This window comes from Dasypus novemcinctus, chromosome 25, assembly GCF_030445035.2.
Source record: "Dasypus novemcinctus isolate mDasNov1 chromosome 25, mDasNov1.1.hap2, whole genome shotgun sequence".
In the NCBI taxonomy this organism is placed as follows: domain Eukaryota; kingdom Metazoa; phylum Chordata; class Mammalia; order Cingulata; family Dasypodidae; genus Dasypus; species Dasypus novemcinctus.
The window spans coordinates 51,335,328-51,352,923 of record NC_080697.1 but is presented as its reverse complement, the minus strand read 5'-3'; the positions used below and the strand labels follow the sequence as shown (position 1 = coordinate 51,352,923).

General features: G+C 36.3%; 1 protein-coding gene and 1 pseudogene across 1 annotated transcript in view; both read left to right on the top strand.

Annotated features, from left to right (window-relative positions):
• The window catches only part of CSMD1 (CUB and Sushi multiple domains 1), a 2,093,507-nt gene that overhangs the window by 1,740,575 nt on the left and 335,336 nt on the right, over positions 1 to 17,596 (top strand). The window contains exon 26 of the mRNA XM_058288018.2: positions 11,880 to 12,082. Within this exon, the coding sequence (XP_058144001.1) occupies positions 11,880 to 12,082 (203 nt within the window). The remainder of the gene's footprint in view (positions 1 to 11,879; positions 12,083 to 17,596) is intronic.
• LOC139437589 (destrin pseudogene) lies at positions 7,136 to 7,706 on the top strand (annotated as a pseudogene).

The window sequence follows — 17,596 nt, the reverse complement described above, 5'->3', positions numbered from 1 at the left end:
TTAATAAATATAGTCAAATTTTTATGTCCTTACTTGTAATTCCAACCCATTCTATTTGGTGGTCAAATAATATTCTATTACCTAAATGTATCATAATTTATTTAAACTATACCCTAATGTGATATTCAGGTTGTTTTCAATTTTTCACTGTTATGAGTAATGCTACCATCCTCCTATATATATTGCCTATAGGATACACTTTACGATGAATTTTTAGAGCTGGACTTGCTGTGTAAACACATTTCGATTTTTATAGACAATTTTTATTACTAAATTGCTTCAAAAAAGAGTAGATATGGCCACCAGTGGTATATGAAAATGTAGTCTCTACCTTCTCACTGAAACTGTACAAAGCCTTTTTAATCTTTGCCAATCTGGTAGAAAAAAATCTTAAAAAAGTATTTGTTTTATTTGTTTGTAGTGAAGCTATCTATTTATTTTCCTTTCTTCTCTTGGCACTTTGCTTCCTTCCTATAATCTCTGTTTTATTTACTTGTATCTTTCCTTATTTCTCTCTTCTTGTCCCAAACTCCGTGAGGCAGAATTAGAATAGTGCCTACCTGGGCTCACCTTATGCTTTATTCCTATTGTTAGATCTAATACCATGAAGTATTCAATTTCTTTTTTCAAATGCCTCTGTCTGATACAACTGTGGGCTCCTTAGGACAGATACTATATCTTATTCATTTTTTTAACTTCCCTTACATGGTGGCATAGTGTCTGGATATTGGCTTTCGATAATATATTTTTGAGTGCAGAAGAACTGTTACTTCATCTGTATTTTAATGTTGTTATATCAAGTTTTTGTTGAGGTCAGGGAACATTTTCCAAGAGGGAAAAACTCACAGAACCAGGGTGCATGTTTGCTTGTTTGTTTGTCCATGTAAGCTTCTCACTGATATAAATCATAAATGCATAAAAGTGTGCAGATTTTAAGTGTGTAGCCTGTTCACCAGAACAACATAGCTGTTTAACTAGCACCCAGATAAAGAAACAAAATGATATCAGAACTCAGTATGTAGTCTCAGAGCTCCCATCCAATTATCCACCCTCAAGGATAATCAGTATTCTCACTTCAGATTAATTATTTGAACTTTATGTACAATGGAATTGATGTGAGTAGTTTTGTGTCTAACTTGATTTCCTCAGTCTTCACTCTCATACATCTAAGTTACCTACCCATCCTTTTTTTAAAACAATTTTTATTTTCTTTTTTTTAAAGATACATAGATCACACGAAATGTTGCATTAAAAAATATAAGAGGTACCCATATACCCCACTCCTTATCCCCCCGACTCCTACCATGTCAACGACCTCTTTCATAATCGTGGCACATTCATTGCATTTGGTGAATGCATTTTGAAGCACTGCTATACCACATGCATTATAGTTTACATTGTGGTTTACACTCTCCCCCAGTCCATTCAGTGGGTTATGGCAGGATATATAATGTCCTGCATCTGTCCCTGCAATATCATTCAGGACAACGCCAAGTCCCGAAAATGCCCCCGCATCACACCTCTTCTTCCCTTTCCCTGCTGTCAGCAGCTCCCCTGGTCACTGTCTCCACATCAATGATACAATTTCCTCTATTGCTAGAGTCACAATAGTTCTGTAGTAGAATACCAATAAGTCCACTCTAATCCATATTTTATTCCTCCATCCTGTGGACCCTGGGTTGGTGATGTCCACTCCATCTCTAAATTGAGGGGGACTTAGATCCCACATGGCTGAGGAATGCAATTCTCCTGCTTGCAGTTGTAGATTCTCTTGGTTCCCTGGTGCAGTGGTTGACCATGTTTTCCTCCCTGTTAGCTGACCTGGGTACCAATGAACAGGAGAGTAGGGGTTGCAACTCTGCTGAGGCTCAGGGCTCAGCTGGCACATGGACAGTCCAGAGATTCAAGTCTCCTGAGCATACACCAACCCTAGCAACAACCCATTCTTGATGTTGATTGGTGTTTGGATTGTTTTATTCCAATTTGGGGTTATTAAAAATGGTACTGTGTTGAATATGCTTTCATAATATTTGGTGGCTGTATCAATGTTTTTCTCTTGGGTATATATCTAGGACTGTCATTGATGGGAAATGGTGAATCATATATCAGCAATAGTAAATACTGTCAAACAGTTTTCCAAAGTTTTACACCCATCATTACACCCATCAAAGTATATGTGAAATTTCCATGTACTTATTTTTCTAGATTGTTAGGACTATTCTTGACCCTTTGCATTTCTATATGAATTTCAGAATCACTTGTTTATTTCTCCATAAGGACTTTCATTGGACTTATATTACATCAGTAGAACAGTTCAGGGAGTAATGACATCTTTGAGAATATGGCATTTTCTGAGCCCTATCTAAATTATATTGCTGTATTTATTTAAGTCTTCTATAATTTGTCTCATTAACATTTGTAGTTTCCTGGGTGTTCTTGAGTATCTTTTCTGATGTCATTCTAAATAATATTTTTTTCATTTCCTATTTGTAACAGCTATATGAATATATAACACATATTTATATTTATATTGTATAAGTAAATCCACTTATGCTTCTCATAGTTTGAAGATCTAAAAAATATTCTATGTATACAAGTATGTTAGGTACAAATAATAAGAGATTTAATTCTTTTTCACATCTTATGTCCTTTATATTGCCTTATTGAAATCACTAGGATCTCCTGGATAATATTGAATAGCAGGAGTGATTGTGAGTCTAATTATCCTGTTTCCAATATTATAGGAAAAACTTATTTCCTTATTTCAATAAATATATTTCCATTATAGGAAAAAATATCTATAATAGAAAAATATCAACAGAAAAAAATCTTAAATTCTACCATCCAAAGTCATAAAAATTCAAACATGTCTACAGGGAAATTATTAGAATTAATAAATGAAATTATTATACAAGGTAAAAAGCACAATATTTTGCAATTTTTTACTTATTTTATGAACATCAGTACTTATCTATATATCTATATATGTTCTACAAATCAAGATATATTGTCACATACAAATCAATATGTAACTGTTGCTGGACATTTATGCTTTTTAAATTAACCACACATTTTTAATATATTGTGATACATACAAGATGTATATCTTTGTATATATGTCTATACTGGTATTCAGTTGTGGTAATTGTATTTTCTAGAAAAATATTTCATGCATAGTTTAGAATATATTGCCATAGATTTATGCATAGTAATCACTTAAATTAATGTTTTATTTTTTAAATCAAACTATTACATGTACACAGTATAAAAAGTAAAATATTCCTACAATGATATTGTAGTAAATGCCTATATTACCTTCTTTTCTAGAATTGATGGGAGACACGAAATTTCTAATTTGAAAAGCCTGTGTTCCAAGTATCATTATTAAAAGTCAGTTCACACCTATACTCATTCTAGGAAGAATCAAGACACCAAAGGCAGAGAAGATCTTAAAAGCTGACAGAGAAGGAAAATATATATTAAATAACCTAATAGGAAGTTTCTTAATGGTAGAGACCAGATTAAGAAGTCTTTGAAGTGTGAAAGAATATAGCTGCTATCCTGGAATTCTCCTCAATCTTCCTATCATTTCCTACTAAGGACAAATCTAAGACAATTACTAGAAAATGATCTCACAATTAAATAATAGGATGCAATAAGTAATGGGGAACAAATGAATTAGTAAACCTGTGAGTAAATCTAAACAATCATCAACTCTAAAAAATTAAATCTCATTAAGGATAATTATAATGATGATGATGAACAATTTGTGGCTTGTAGATACAAAGTGGAAATAACATCCTACTTAAATTTGATTGGAATGTAAGCATTCTACTATTTTTTTTTTTTAAAGATTTATTTATTTATTTAATTTCCCCCCCTCCCCTGGTTGTCTGTTCTCTGTGTCTATTTGCTGCGTCTTGTTTCTTTGTCCTCTTCTGTTGTCGTCAGCCGCACGGGAAGTGTGGGCGGCGCCATTCCTGGGCAGGCTGCTTCTTTCTTTTCACGCTGGGCGGCTCTCCTCACGGGCGCACTCCTTGCGCGTGGGGCTCCCCCACGCGGGGGACACCCCTGCGTGGAAGGGCACTCCTTGCGCGCATCAGCACTGCGCATGGGCCAGCTCCACACGGGTCAAGGAGGCCCGGGGCTTGAACCGCGGACCTCCCATATGGTAGACGGACGCCCTAACCACTGGGCCAAAGTCCGTTTCCCCATTCTACTATTTTTGATCTGAAGAGTTTAGGGATATAAATTAACAGGAGGGATTTCTGATACAAAGATGATCTTAAAATTTTAGAATTAACTACTAAAAGAAGAGTACGTAACTTTCAAACACTAAAAAAAGAAAAAAAAATAGAATTAAAATTTTCCAATAGTTAAATTGAAGGCAGAAAAAAAAAACACAAAAAAGCTAGAAGCAAAGCAATGCCAAATAACATACACACACACACAGAGCAAACCACAGAGCCATGGATGTTCTACTTAGAGATAAACTGGAGGCTTCTTAGATGTGATGTAAATACAGAGTCCAGTTATGTGCTTTCTCATTTACATGTATTTCTGTAAATACAGAGTACAGTTATGTATACATGTATTTACATGTATTTCTGTAAATACAGAGTACAGTTATGTATACATGTATTTACATGTATTTCTGTAAATACAGAGTACAGTTATGTATACATGTATTTACATGTATTTCTGTAAATACAGAGTACAGTTATGTATACATGTATTTACATGTATTTCTGTAAATACAGAGTACAGTTATGTGCATGTGTAAAATATATTAACGAATAAGGGCTGAAAAAAAGGAGGGAAATTTCTACCAAAGGAAAGCTGGTACTGATATGTTAATATCAAAGAAAATATATTTAAGTTTAAAAGAAACTATTAATAAAAAGTAGCACTTCATTGTAATAGAAGAAAGAATTCACCAGGAATATATGACAGTAAAACCTTGTATGCAGGTAAGAACATAGTTTAAAAATATATGCCTCAATTGTATGGATACACTGGTAAATACATAGCCTACATTTTATACCTCTTTCTGATTTCAAGATCAAGCAAATAATAAACTAGTAAAGTTACAGAAGATTTGAACCACATATTTACTACGATTATTTAAGATACATTTACAGCCAAATACTAGAAAATGCACATTTTGTTCAAGTAAATATGAAACATTTACAAATATGACCTCATACTAGGAACATACCAAGTCTCAAAAAATATGAAGGGTCATGCTGTTGTTTTTTAACCTATATCCTGAACAAAATGGAATAGAATTACAATTCTATATAAAGGAAGAAACAAACCACTTCCTCTGTCTTTAAATTTAAAAACACACAAGATTTATTGTTTATGCATCAAGAAGAAAAAATAATGAAATTTGGGTATTTTAAAAATTCAATGACAATGAAATCGCTACCTGTTTTCATTTGTTTGATGCATCTAAAACAGTATTTAATGTGAAATTTATAGCTTGCACACACATGTTAGAAAATGAAGACAACTCGAAAAGTAAAGATTAAACCTCCAACTAATGGAATAGAAACAATATAGGAGTAATTTCAAAGAAGCAGAAGCAGAAACATAACAAGAGTAGTAAAGAAAATGATGAAAGAAAAAATAAAGAGAATTAAGAAACCCAAAAACTGATCTTTAAAATATATCACCCAGTAGACAGAACACTGAAAAGATTTTTTAAGATAAATATTGGAAGTCCAAGTCATTGATATTGGGAAAGGAAATGGAGATATACCTATACAGTAGGGATTATTTTTAGAAATTTTAAGAAAATTATAGATTACATTATACCAATATATTTGAAAAAAATTCCAGCCAACAGAAAAAACAGGGAAATGGTTCAATTCATTTAAATGATACTAAAGTTAACCTTCATCTCAAAGGACAAGTACAGTACAAGAAAGAAAACTTTAGGGCTAAACACTAAACTGTATAATCCACTTTCATTTTTACAGTAAGGAAACATAACTGTGATCATTTAAATAGGTCTTGAAAGATTAATAAGAATTTTAAAATTTTCATGATCAACCATATAACAAAACAAAATGTAAAGCCTCCTGTCATGTTAATTCCCAGCAGATTTTCTTAAACCAATAAAGGGTATCTAAGAAAATCTTTCAGCAAGAATATAATATATAAACAACAGTAAAAGAGATAAACACCATGTTACAAAAATGGGAAAATGTGACCAGGCAATTCAAAGTCCTTGGTCATCATCTATTTTCTATCCAAAACCTTTGATGATTTCATCTAGTTTCATGGTTTAAAAATCATCCACTTGCTGAAGACATACAGAATTATCTCCATCCTGGATATCTCTTCAAAACTCCTGACTCTCATAAAAAACTGGCTACTTTAACATCGCTACCAAATATCTGATGGCATCTTAAACTCAACACAGTTCACGTGAAGCCTCTGGGCTTTCCCAAACCCGATTCTCCTTCCACAAGAACACTCTCTCAGCTTGGTTAGTGACAACTCCACGTGTCTAGGTACTGTGGCCAAAACTTAGAGTGACCCTGAAATCCCCTTTCTCATACATGCCTCATCTGTTCTTACTTTTTCTACCTTCAAAATGTACCCAGATTCTGACAACTTCTCAACCTCTCAACCCCTCCACTATCAGTCTCACTTAAGCAAGACCTTCTCCCGCCTGGATTACTCAAGAAGTTCTCTGATTCTAGACTTTTCTACTACAGTCTGTTGTCAGTATGGCAACCAGAATAGTTCTTTATGGACTCTAGTTAACAGCAACATTGTAATATTCTTGCATCAATGTCAAAAAAGGTACTTTGTTATAATAATAATCGGGGAGGTTGGAAAAATATACCGAATATACCAAATGTATGCTATAGACCTGTATAGTTAGTGGATAGTAGTGTGATGATGTTCTCTCATAATATGTAACAAATGTTCCACAACAATGTAAGGTGTTGGTAGAGGGGGGTTGTATGGGAATTTTGCACATTATGTATGATTGCTTTGTAAGTTCACATCTCTAAATTAAAAAAAAAAATGTGCAGGGGAGAGCTCACTCGCTTGGTTTTGCTTGGGTGAGGAGGGCGCTCCCAGACTGCCGGCCTAGCTCCATTCCGGCTTCCCTGCGATGGCCTCAGGAATGCAAAGAGCTGATGAGGTTTGTCCCGATTTTATAAGACAGGGAAGTTCAGAAAAATGCCCTTCACCAGAGGAAACCTAGAAAAGAAAGAAGGCTATCATTTTTTGTCTCAGGGGAGACAAAAAGTTCATCATTATAGAAGGCAAAGAGTTCTTGACTGGAGAAGTAAGGATGACCGCGACCCATCCTTTCAAGCATTTTGGGGGAATGCTTCCTGAAAAGAATTGTCGCTTTTCTCTGTATGATGCAAGCTTTGAAATCAAGGAGTGCATCCGAAAAAGCAGAGCCGGTGTTTGTGTGTGTGTGAGTACCAGAACTAGCACCTCTGAAAAGTAAAATGATCTATGCAAGCTCCAAGGATGCAATCAAAAAGAAATTTCAAGTCCTAAAACACGAACGTCAAGCAAATGGGCCAGAAGACCTCAATGGGGCTTGTACTGCTGGGAAGCTGGGTGAATCCTTAATCATAGCTTGTGAAGGAAGCCCTGTGCAGAGCATCATTCAGTGCCATGAATCAAAAGCTTCCATGTTTAATGTCATCCTCTTGCTATATAGATAAAGCACATATATTTAGGCCAGGTCTCACTGAGGGAGAGCTGTCTTTTCAGCTTCTAGAGCAAATAAATATTCTGTCAACATTTGCAAATGGCCCCCAATAAGTCTAAAGTTTAAAGTAAGTTTTGTTAGTGTGAAATTAAATTCTTATTGGCCAAACGCCTGCCTCGATGAGTTGATTTGTTAATCATAGGATTTTAAAATTTATTTTTAAAGAAGATTTAGATTACAAAAATGTTACATTGAAAATATAGGGGATTCCCATCCACCCCAGCCTGCCGCCTTCCATACTTTCTCACATTAACAACAAAGCTTAGGATTTTTAATGATGCATTTCACAAAACGGCACAAGACCATTAGATGATAATTATTCTGCTTTTAACCTTGGCAGTTCCTTTGTCTATTTTGCTGGGAGAATTAGTCATAATCTGGTTATAATTCTGGCCCAAATTCTTTATTCTTCCTTGAGCTTAAACTATGGAAAATAGTTTTCCTCATCACATTTAGTAATACCAATACACTAACCACAGTAAGATTAAGTCAGGCAGTCTTTAATTCTTCCAAATGTGTGATGGAGACTGTCTCGAGATTGCCTACACACACAGTAAATGCTGATTTTGCAGAGCACCATTCTGAGCACACAGTGTGAATCCAGGAAGCAGCCCCCTGTGCCGGAGCTCCCGTGAACCAGTGGGGAGACTGAGAGTGTCAGCTTGCCTCTTGGAAATCATGGTGTCCTCAGGAAAATGTGCAATACCTGGAACAGCTAATTGGCTTATGTATTAGTCAGCCAAAGGGGTGCTGATGCAAAGTACCAGAATGCTGTTGGCCTTTATAAAGGGTATTTTGGGGTAAAAGCTTCAGTCACAAGGCCCTAAAGAGTCCAATTCAAGGTACTGTAAGAAATACTTTCACACCAAATGTCTGTGACTGCAGCATTGTTTGTTTATTATGGTGTTGTTTATTGTCTCTTCACATTATACTGTAAGCTCCATGAAGTCAAAGTTCTTTGTTTAGTTCAGTGTTTATCCAAAGTTCCTAAAAGGATCCCTGGTATACAATCAGTGCTCAATATATACGTTTTGAATCATTTAACAATTTTGAAAGAGGCATGCCTTGTTGACACAAAAAGATGTTTGACTTCACAAATAATCAGGAAAATGCATTTTAAACAAGATATTATTACCCAACCATCACATTATCTATTTATAAAATGGTGAAAGTCATATATTATCAGGTACTGAGAAAGATATGACAAAAACAAAACAAGAGCATGTATACATTGTGAGACTGCAAGTAGTTACAACCACATTAAAGAGCAACTTGGCACTTCCTTCCTGAAATTGAGCCTATGGGTATTTATTTCACCACCTTTTGTAATAAGTAAAACTGATCCTTTCGTAGAGAACTAGAAAAACCAAACATTTATTCATATAGTTAGAATGAGTTAACACAAATCAACATTTTTCAGCTAGAGTAATCTCACATATTTCTAAATACAAACAGCAATTTGCAAATAATACATGCACATACATCCAAAAATGATACCTATTATGTAATTATTATTAAGCACATAAAAGTATATTATTTATTTAGATATATATATATGCACACTTATGAAAATTATTAAAATAGAAATGGGAAGAGAACATAAGAATTTCAGATTGTGTGGTAAGAGGAACAATAAAGGATATAGTTGAGCGGTAGGGAAGTATGACTGTATCTCTAAGATTTCATTTTTTAAAAAAATGATCCAAAGCCAATAGAGCAAATTGTTAACCTTGGTGGTGATAGGTACATAAGTATCTACTTTATTATGCAATGTTCTCTATTTTTAAAATATTTTATATCTAGCATTTTAAAAATTATTGGACTACCTATTTTATAGTTTATTCTGGGTGATAGATATTTTCTTTAAATATGTAATATGTTTGGAGTGAGTATAGCTCAGTGGTTGAATGCCTGCTTCCCGTATAGGAAGTCCCAAGTTCAATCCCAGGTAACTTACTAAAAAAAAATAATACGTGCAAAATTAAATCAGAATTTGTGTATAGTTTTTTTTTTTTTTTGCCTTGAATCATATCTTTTTTTTTTTTAATTGACTTTGTAATAATATTACATTAAAAATATATATGTGAGGTCCCATTCAACCCCACCCCCGCACCTCCCCTTTCTCCCCCCCAACAACACTCGTTCCCATCATCATGACACATCCATTGGATTTGGTAAGTACATCTTTGGGCACCTCTGCACCTCATAGACAATGGTTCACATCATGGCCCATACTCTCCTCCATTCCATCCAGTGGGCCCTGTGAGGATTTACAATGTCCAGTGATTACCTCTGAAGCACCATCCAGGGCAGCTCCATGTCCCAAAGACACCTCCACCTCTCATCTCTTCCTGCCTTTCCCCATACCCATCGTCCACCATGTCCACTTTTCCCAATCCAATGCCACCTCTTCTATGTGGACATTGGATTGGTTGTGTCCATTGCACCTCTATGTCAAGAGGAGGCTCAGATTCCACATGGATGCTGGATGCAATCCTCCCGTTTTCAGTTGTAATCACTCTAGGCTCCATGGTGTGGTGGCTGTCCTTCTTCAACTCCATCTTAGCTGAGTGTGGTAAGTCCAATAGATCAGATTGTAGGTGCTGGAGTCTGTTGAGGCTCAGGACCTGGCTATCACATTGTCAGTCCAGAGATTCAAATCCCCTAAATATATCTTAAACCCCAACATTAACTGCACCTCCAGCACATTAGCATGAAAGTCTTATGAAGGGAGATCCCATCTGAGTCCAGATTCATCACACATAAACACCATTTCCAAAGAGGGGCCATCTGCCCTGGTAGTTAACCCCATCGGCCATGACCATAACTCCCATGGGTCTCTTTAGCCCTCAAAGGAACCATTATCTGGGGGTTGTATCTGCTTTATCTGTCTCTCTGACTCTGCTCAGTTGTGCATGAGGGCAATCCTTCTGCCAGCCTCCAGACTCTTTTTTAGAAACTCGTAGCCATATAAACTCATTTCTCCTTTCCATTTCCCCCTTACTTTAGGTCAAACAGCATTTTAAAGTCATGGTATTTTATGTAGACATGGATATTCTGCTGATCTGCATTGAACCTTCCGTATAAGGTCATTTTCCAGTTGCATCATCAGTTGGTAGTTGATAGTGGTCCCTCGTTGCCAGGGAGGCTCATCCCCGGGTGTCATGTCCCACGCTGGGGGGAAGGCATTGCATTTACATGCTGAGTTTGGCTTCGAGACTGGCCACATTTGAGTAACATGAAGGCTGACAGAATTTGTGTATAGTTTTTGATAGCTCGTCAATTGTGATTTTATGTCCCCTACAAACGGATGTGTGCTCAGTAGGCAGTAAATGAAAACTATAAGCCAACATTCAGAAAATACAGATTTTTATTGGTTACTTTAGCTAAACTCTTTATCTATTTGAATTGTCATAAATAGGGATACCTATAGGCTGTTGCCTCGGAATTTGAGCCTCCTCCGAGATTTTTTTAATTTCTGACAAATATCTGTAAATCTAATTGATAGGTGTCAAAATGTTATAAAGAAGGGACTCTAGTGCTGCCTTTGTGTTGATATTACACAAATAATAATATTTATGGGAATAAAATTTATAGAATCAAATATAACATTAGCTCAGATTATTCAGATACAGGTAGAAAATATGTTGCTGGTATAGAAATCATCATCTTTGTAAGCATTTTTCTCCTGACTTGCATGCTACCACCTAGGGGGCATTTCAAGAATAGCAGTGGCATATCTATTTAAAATGTGGCTGATTAGCTTAAAACAAACCTGTATTAAAACTGGTCCTTGATTTCTGCGCCCTTGAATGCTTTGACTTATAATAACAGGAATTGTATTATTCTTAAATCAATAGTTCAGCATCAGCATAGAGCTCAGCCCACTGTCTTTTTTATGTGGCAGACTGAAGTAGGTTCTGCGCTATTCTAATGTGCACAAGGTAATTCATTTCTACGAACCTAATCCCCTAGTCCTTAATTGTCTGACAATAGGAAGGTGCATTTGGGTAGCGTTTTGTGAAAATCCAATGAGCTGCTGCACCTTAGAACTTCGTGTTTAGCCTGCATTCAGGAAATGGAAGCAGTAGCATGAGTAAACGGACGCCGTGCTCTCCTTTTGCAGCCTCCACTTCATTGTCTTTGACACTGAGATGGCTCACGACATCCTCAAGGTCTGGGACGGCCCAGTGGACAGCAACATCCTGCTGAAGGAATGGAGCGGCTCGGCCCTCCCCGAGGACATCCACAGCACCTTCAACTCGCTCACCCTGCAGTTCGACAGCGACTTCTTCATCAGCAAGTCGGGCTTCTCCATTCAGTTCTCAAGTAGGTGGAAGGGCTTTCCTCTCGTTTATCGTGACATCATCTTTTTACAGTAAGATGATTCCTCTTTGCATTCTGAGGCCTCCCCTTCCATGGAGGAAATCTTTCTTGCACAGTATTTGAAATTTTAAAAATATGTATCAAGAGAAGAGTTTATCTTTTGAAATTCTTCGTTATCAGAGAGGGATAGGCAATGAATCTCTTTGTGATGTGAAAAAAAAATTCAAAGTTTCAATTAGTCAATAAAAATCTAACCTTGGGCCCAAGACAGATGTAGGCCTCTAAATGAATGTTAAAGTTTACCGTTGGTACTTCCTCCGAGGCACCAACTGCAGGGACTCCAGTTACTCTAGAATACTCCCCATGTGATGGAATCTTCATGTTACCTGCCTACTAATCAGCCTGGTTTTGATTCTTTACTCTTAACTTCCCTGTGTAGTAGTTCCCTGGACTTTTTTCTCCTTCGGGCTAAAGTCTTAGATAGATAATGTAAGGAAATAACCTCTGTTGAATTATTGGTGGGAAGTTGTATTTGTACATTGAAATATTATCTCCTGGAGACACTGTCCATCTTTGTTGTCTAACCATTTGTTGATGACAAGCAGTTTCCAGAGAAGGAAGGAGTAAAGATATTTTGTGGCTGCTCGACCTTTCAGTACCCTTCAGATTGCTCCATGTAGAAGTTTCATATAATTTGGTAGCACGCGGGGTCAGCCGCAGGTATAAAACATGTGGAATTTGCTCATAAACGCATTCAGACTCAATTTGTCCTTTGGCAGGTCACTGGTGATCCATATTTAGGATTTACATAAGAAAATTGACTTAGGTTAATTTAAAGCTTTGAAAGGTTGCTAATAAAATTGAGGTTAAAGTCTGTGCAATTTCTTACCTCTGGTTTCACTGTGCTTCGAGGCAGTAATTTGCAGACATGTGTCCATGGAGTAATACTTGTGTGAGATAAAATTTTTACTGGTGTGTGTCAAAAATATCAAGATAAGTGATCTCCAGCTATGCAGTCTTGAAAAAAAATCCTTTATTCCAAGATTATGTCATTTTTGTTCTCTTTTTGGTAAGATAAAAATGCCCCTATTCTGGAGGTGACATTAAATGGTAGATTTGTTCTTTGTTGTCCTAGATTGACAATTTTTTTTTCAATTGGTAAGGTTACAAGGGTGTATTCCTTTCACTCCCCTGCCTGGTCCTGTCTTCTCCTCCACTTTTCTACCACCCTTTTGTAAATTCTTCTGAGCATCCAAGAACCTCTTCTTTATCTGTGTTTCATACTGAGTCTCTCTTTGCAAACAGGCTGGCTTCCCTGCCTGGATAAAATATGATAAGAATTTCCTTTCCTAAGGTGAATCAAGTAGGATGTTTTTCTCCCTATATAAATTAATCGAAATTTTTAAGGTTGAGATGAGATCATGGTCACACCCATAAGAGGTTCTACAGGCAAAAAAACTTAAATTTTCTTTAACTCAGAGTTTTCTAATAGTACTAGTTTGAAACATATGAAATTGTCATTTTTTGGTCAAAACCAATTTAATATGGTTCAACATAATACTTGGATATGATCACCTCCCACCAATTACTAGTTAATAAATCCCTAAGTTGGTTTATACTTCGAGAAGTATCATTTTACATTGAAAATGTAATTGCGATGATTTAGTGAACGTATTTCTGCAATATTGTCTTCAAAACTGTAATAAGAACAAAAGATATACTAACTTTGAATGGTATAACATAGATAAGCGGGGCTGGCATTGACTCTGGAAATGTGGGGGCCCTATCTTGACCTTCAGTGGTTTAGAAATGACCTTATATTCTCACAGCTCTGACCTCATTTTCTTTTTTTGTGAAGTGGAAAGAGTGGACAAACGTCTAAGGACATTTCCATTTCCGAAAGTCTGGTCCTAGCAGCTGATCTACATGAACTAGGCTGCCCACTGCCTCTCGTTGGCTTCATCCATCAGGGACCTCTGGCAGGAGAAGAGAGGGGTGGGCATTAGTCTGAGGTTAGAGCTTTACACCCCTCACTCCCTCTCTGCCAATTTGCCTGGAGTTATCTGTGTCCTTCAAGGGCCACCAACTTTCTCAAGACAGCCTAGTCCACAACATTTTGTTTCTGTAACCATTCCCCCACTAACTGCCCTTCCACCTGTGCTTCCCCAAACTAAACCTTCCCTGGGTACATAAAACTTCTGAAAGCATTCTTTTGGAACTGTGTCATACATTACAAGTTGGATCCTAAATAACCAATTCTAAAAAGAAAACTGGTAAGCATATGAAATGGTCATGAATGGGCTGAAATTTCAGGTATACAAAAAGTCACAATTCTTCATTTTCCTAAGTCAGGTTATATCCATCTCAAGCCCCATGCATTAAAGTGACAAAAAGCCCAATCTCTATCTATTTAAAAGACTCCTCCTGATTTGCAGTTGTATAGAAACCTAGGATGAATTCCATGTGTGTATATAGGGAAATACTCAGCCCTCTCCTTGCACTGGTCATTATCTTCACTCTTGTTCTTTCTACACACTACTGCTGTGCTTTGGTGCCATTGCTCTGGGCAGCCAAAGCAATTCAGCTCACAACGGTTCTCCTCAAGGACCTCACGTTTAAACATGGACATCTCCCTTGCCACCCCCCATGCCAAGATGATTACCCATTCACTCCTCCCTCAAATGAAGTTTACCATTTCTGGGACACCAGGAAGAATGAGACATGAGAAACGGATAAGAAAAAAAAAAAAAATGACTCCAACATCTTAGGGTAACTAAGTTGCCCAGTTTGTCCAGGACTTCCCTCAGTTTAGTAAAGAAAGTTCTTGCAACCCCCGTAGTTGTAAAATTAGCAATCCCATATCCCAGGAACTCCCCTGCCCCATCAGTCCCAGGTAAACTGAGAAATGTTGTCAACCTACCTACACCATGGCCAATTTGACACTCTCCACTCCTTTGATTTCTAGAGCCTCTCTGTAGAAGCCAGATATGAATCAACTTAGAATCTTTCCAAATCAAAGTGCTATTTCTACAAATGAAAAAGAACTTTTCCCTCCAGATGAAAAAACCTTAGCCACACTTTTGTAGGTGGAAGGAATGAAAAGTGTGATTTATTTGTCTTTTGGGGCCTAAGGCAAAAAAATAGAAAGCACTTTATCTATAAATCAAATTGTGTTGCCATTCATAAGCCATGCTAACATTAGAATTTAAAGTATTAGCACTGTTCTATGATTTTAAAATATTTACAATGGGAATTAAAAGATGTTTCCTCATATAATTGATACTTCAAGTAGGGTTGTGATTATAAAGCAAAATGACATTTATTCAATAATACTAAATTAGAGTTTTGTTGGTAAGCCATTTTAACTTGATACTTTGCCAGTTGTAAGTGAACTAAGGATTGTAAGTGTGATCAATTTATTGGAGGGAAAATATACTAACACTTGTTTTCTTAGAGATATTTGAATTATCAGAACTTTCTGAATCACAGTTAGAAAATACATTTAAAATGTAGGAATTTAAGATGGATGAGGCTCTAACCCTCCATTGCATAATAATACAGTTGTTTGATTTTTACTATTCTTTCATTCTTGTTATTCTTAAATAGTTTTAATTCTCACAGACTATTTCTTTATACTATGACTTCTTCCCTATTATTAAGATCTTTAATTTTTTATTCTATTCACATTTTTATGTTTATTTTTGTTTGATAAGTAGGTTTACAGAAAATCCATGCATAAAATACATAAAATAAAAGACTTTTGCTGCAGGCCATCCTATACTTAACAACTTGCATTAGTGTGATATATTTGTTACAACTCATGAAAGAACATTTTTATAATTTTACTATTACGTATTGACAATTGTTTGTAATAGGGTTCACTTTGTTGTACAGTTCTATGTTTTATATTTCATTCTAGTAACACACATACAAATTAAATTTCCCCGTTTGAACAACATTCACATATATAATTTAGTGCTGGTAGGTATGTAGTGCTACTATCATCACCATTGATTACCAGACTTTACAAATCCACACAAATAGAAATGCTGTACATCTCAATTATTACTTCCCCATGCCCTACTCAAAATGCAGACCCTGGTAACCTATACTCCAGATTTGGACTCTATGAGTTTGTTTATTTTAAATATTTCATATCAGTAAGATCATATAATATTTGTCCTTTTCTCTCTGGCTTATTTTACTCAACATGATACATGTTGTCACATGTATCAGAAATTCATTCCTTTTCGTGGCTGCATAATATTCCATGGTGTGTGTGTGTGTGTGTGTGTGTGTGTGTGTGTGTGTGTGTGTACTGCTGTATTAGTCAGGGTTTTCTAGGGAAACAGAATCAACAAGAGATATCTGTCAATAGTAAGAGGTTTTATCAGAGTCTCTCACACAGCTGTGGGGATGCACAAGTCCAGGTTCCGCAGGCAGGCTGCAACCAGGGGCTCCAATGAAAGTCCAGTGAAGGTTCTTGATGAGTTCTGGGAGATGGTGGCTGTCCAAAGATGAGCTGGGAAATTCTCATTCAATGCTGGAATCACTTCCCCTTTTAAGGCATTCAACTGATTGGATAAAGCATCACTCATTGCTGATGGCAATCTCCCTGATTGATGTAATTATAACCAGCTATCTATGATTTACGACTGCAGTAAAGTCAATGGTGACTAAAGTCCATAAATGTCCTTGCATTACAGTTAGCCCAGTGCTTGCTTGACTAAACGACTGGGCACAATTACCTGGCTGAGTTGACACAAGCCAAACAATCACAACCACATTTCACTTAGCCATTCCACCAGTTGATGGACACTTGGGTCACTTCTACCTGTTGACAATTGTGAATAATGTGGCTATGAACACTGGTGTACAAATATCTGTCTGAGTTACTGCTTTCAATAGTTTTGAGTATGTAACTAGAAGTGGATTCCCTGGTCATATGTTAATTCTGTACTTGACTTTCTGAGGAACTACCACAGTCCTACGCAGCAGCTGCACCATTTGACATGATGGCTTCTATGTCTCCACATCCTGTCCAACCCTTGTAATTTCTGATTTTTTTAATAGCAGCCATTCTAGTGGGGATGAAGTGGCATCTGATTTTGTATTTCCCTAATAACTAATGTTGTTGAGTCTATTTTCCAGTACTTTTGGCCATTTGTGTATCCTCTTGGAGAAATGTCAATTTAAGTCTATTGCCCATTTGTAAATAGGGATGTTTGTCTATTTATTGTTGAAGTGCAGGATTTCTTTATACATTTATTAAATTAAATCCTTTTAGTGGTTTCCACATACTTTCTTCCATAGATTAGGTTGTCTTTTCACTTTTGTGATAAAATGCTTTGACACACAAGAGGCTTAATTTGATGAGCTCCCATTTATCTATTTTTTCTTTCATTGCTTATGTTTTGGGTGTAAAATCTAAGAAATGATTTACTAACACAAGATCCTGAAGATGCTTCCTTACATTTTCTTCTAGGAGTTTTATAGTCCTGGTTCTTATAGGTCTTT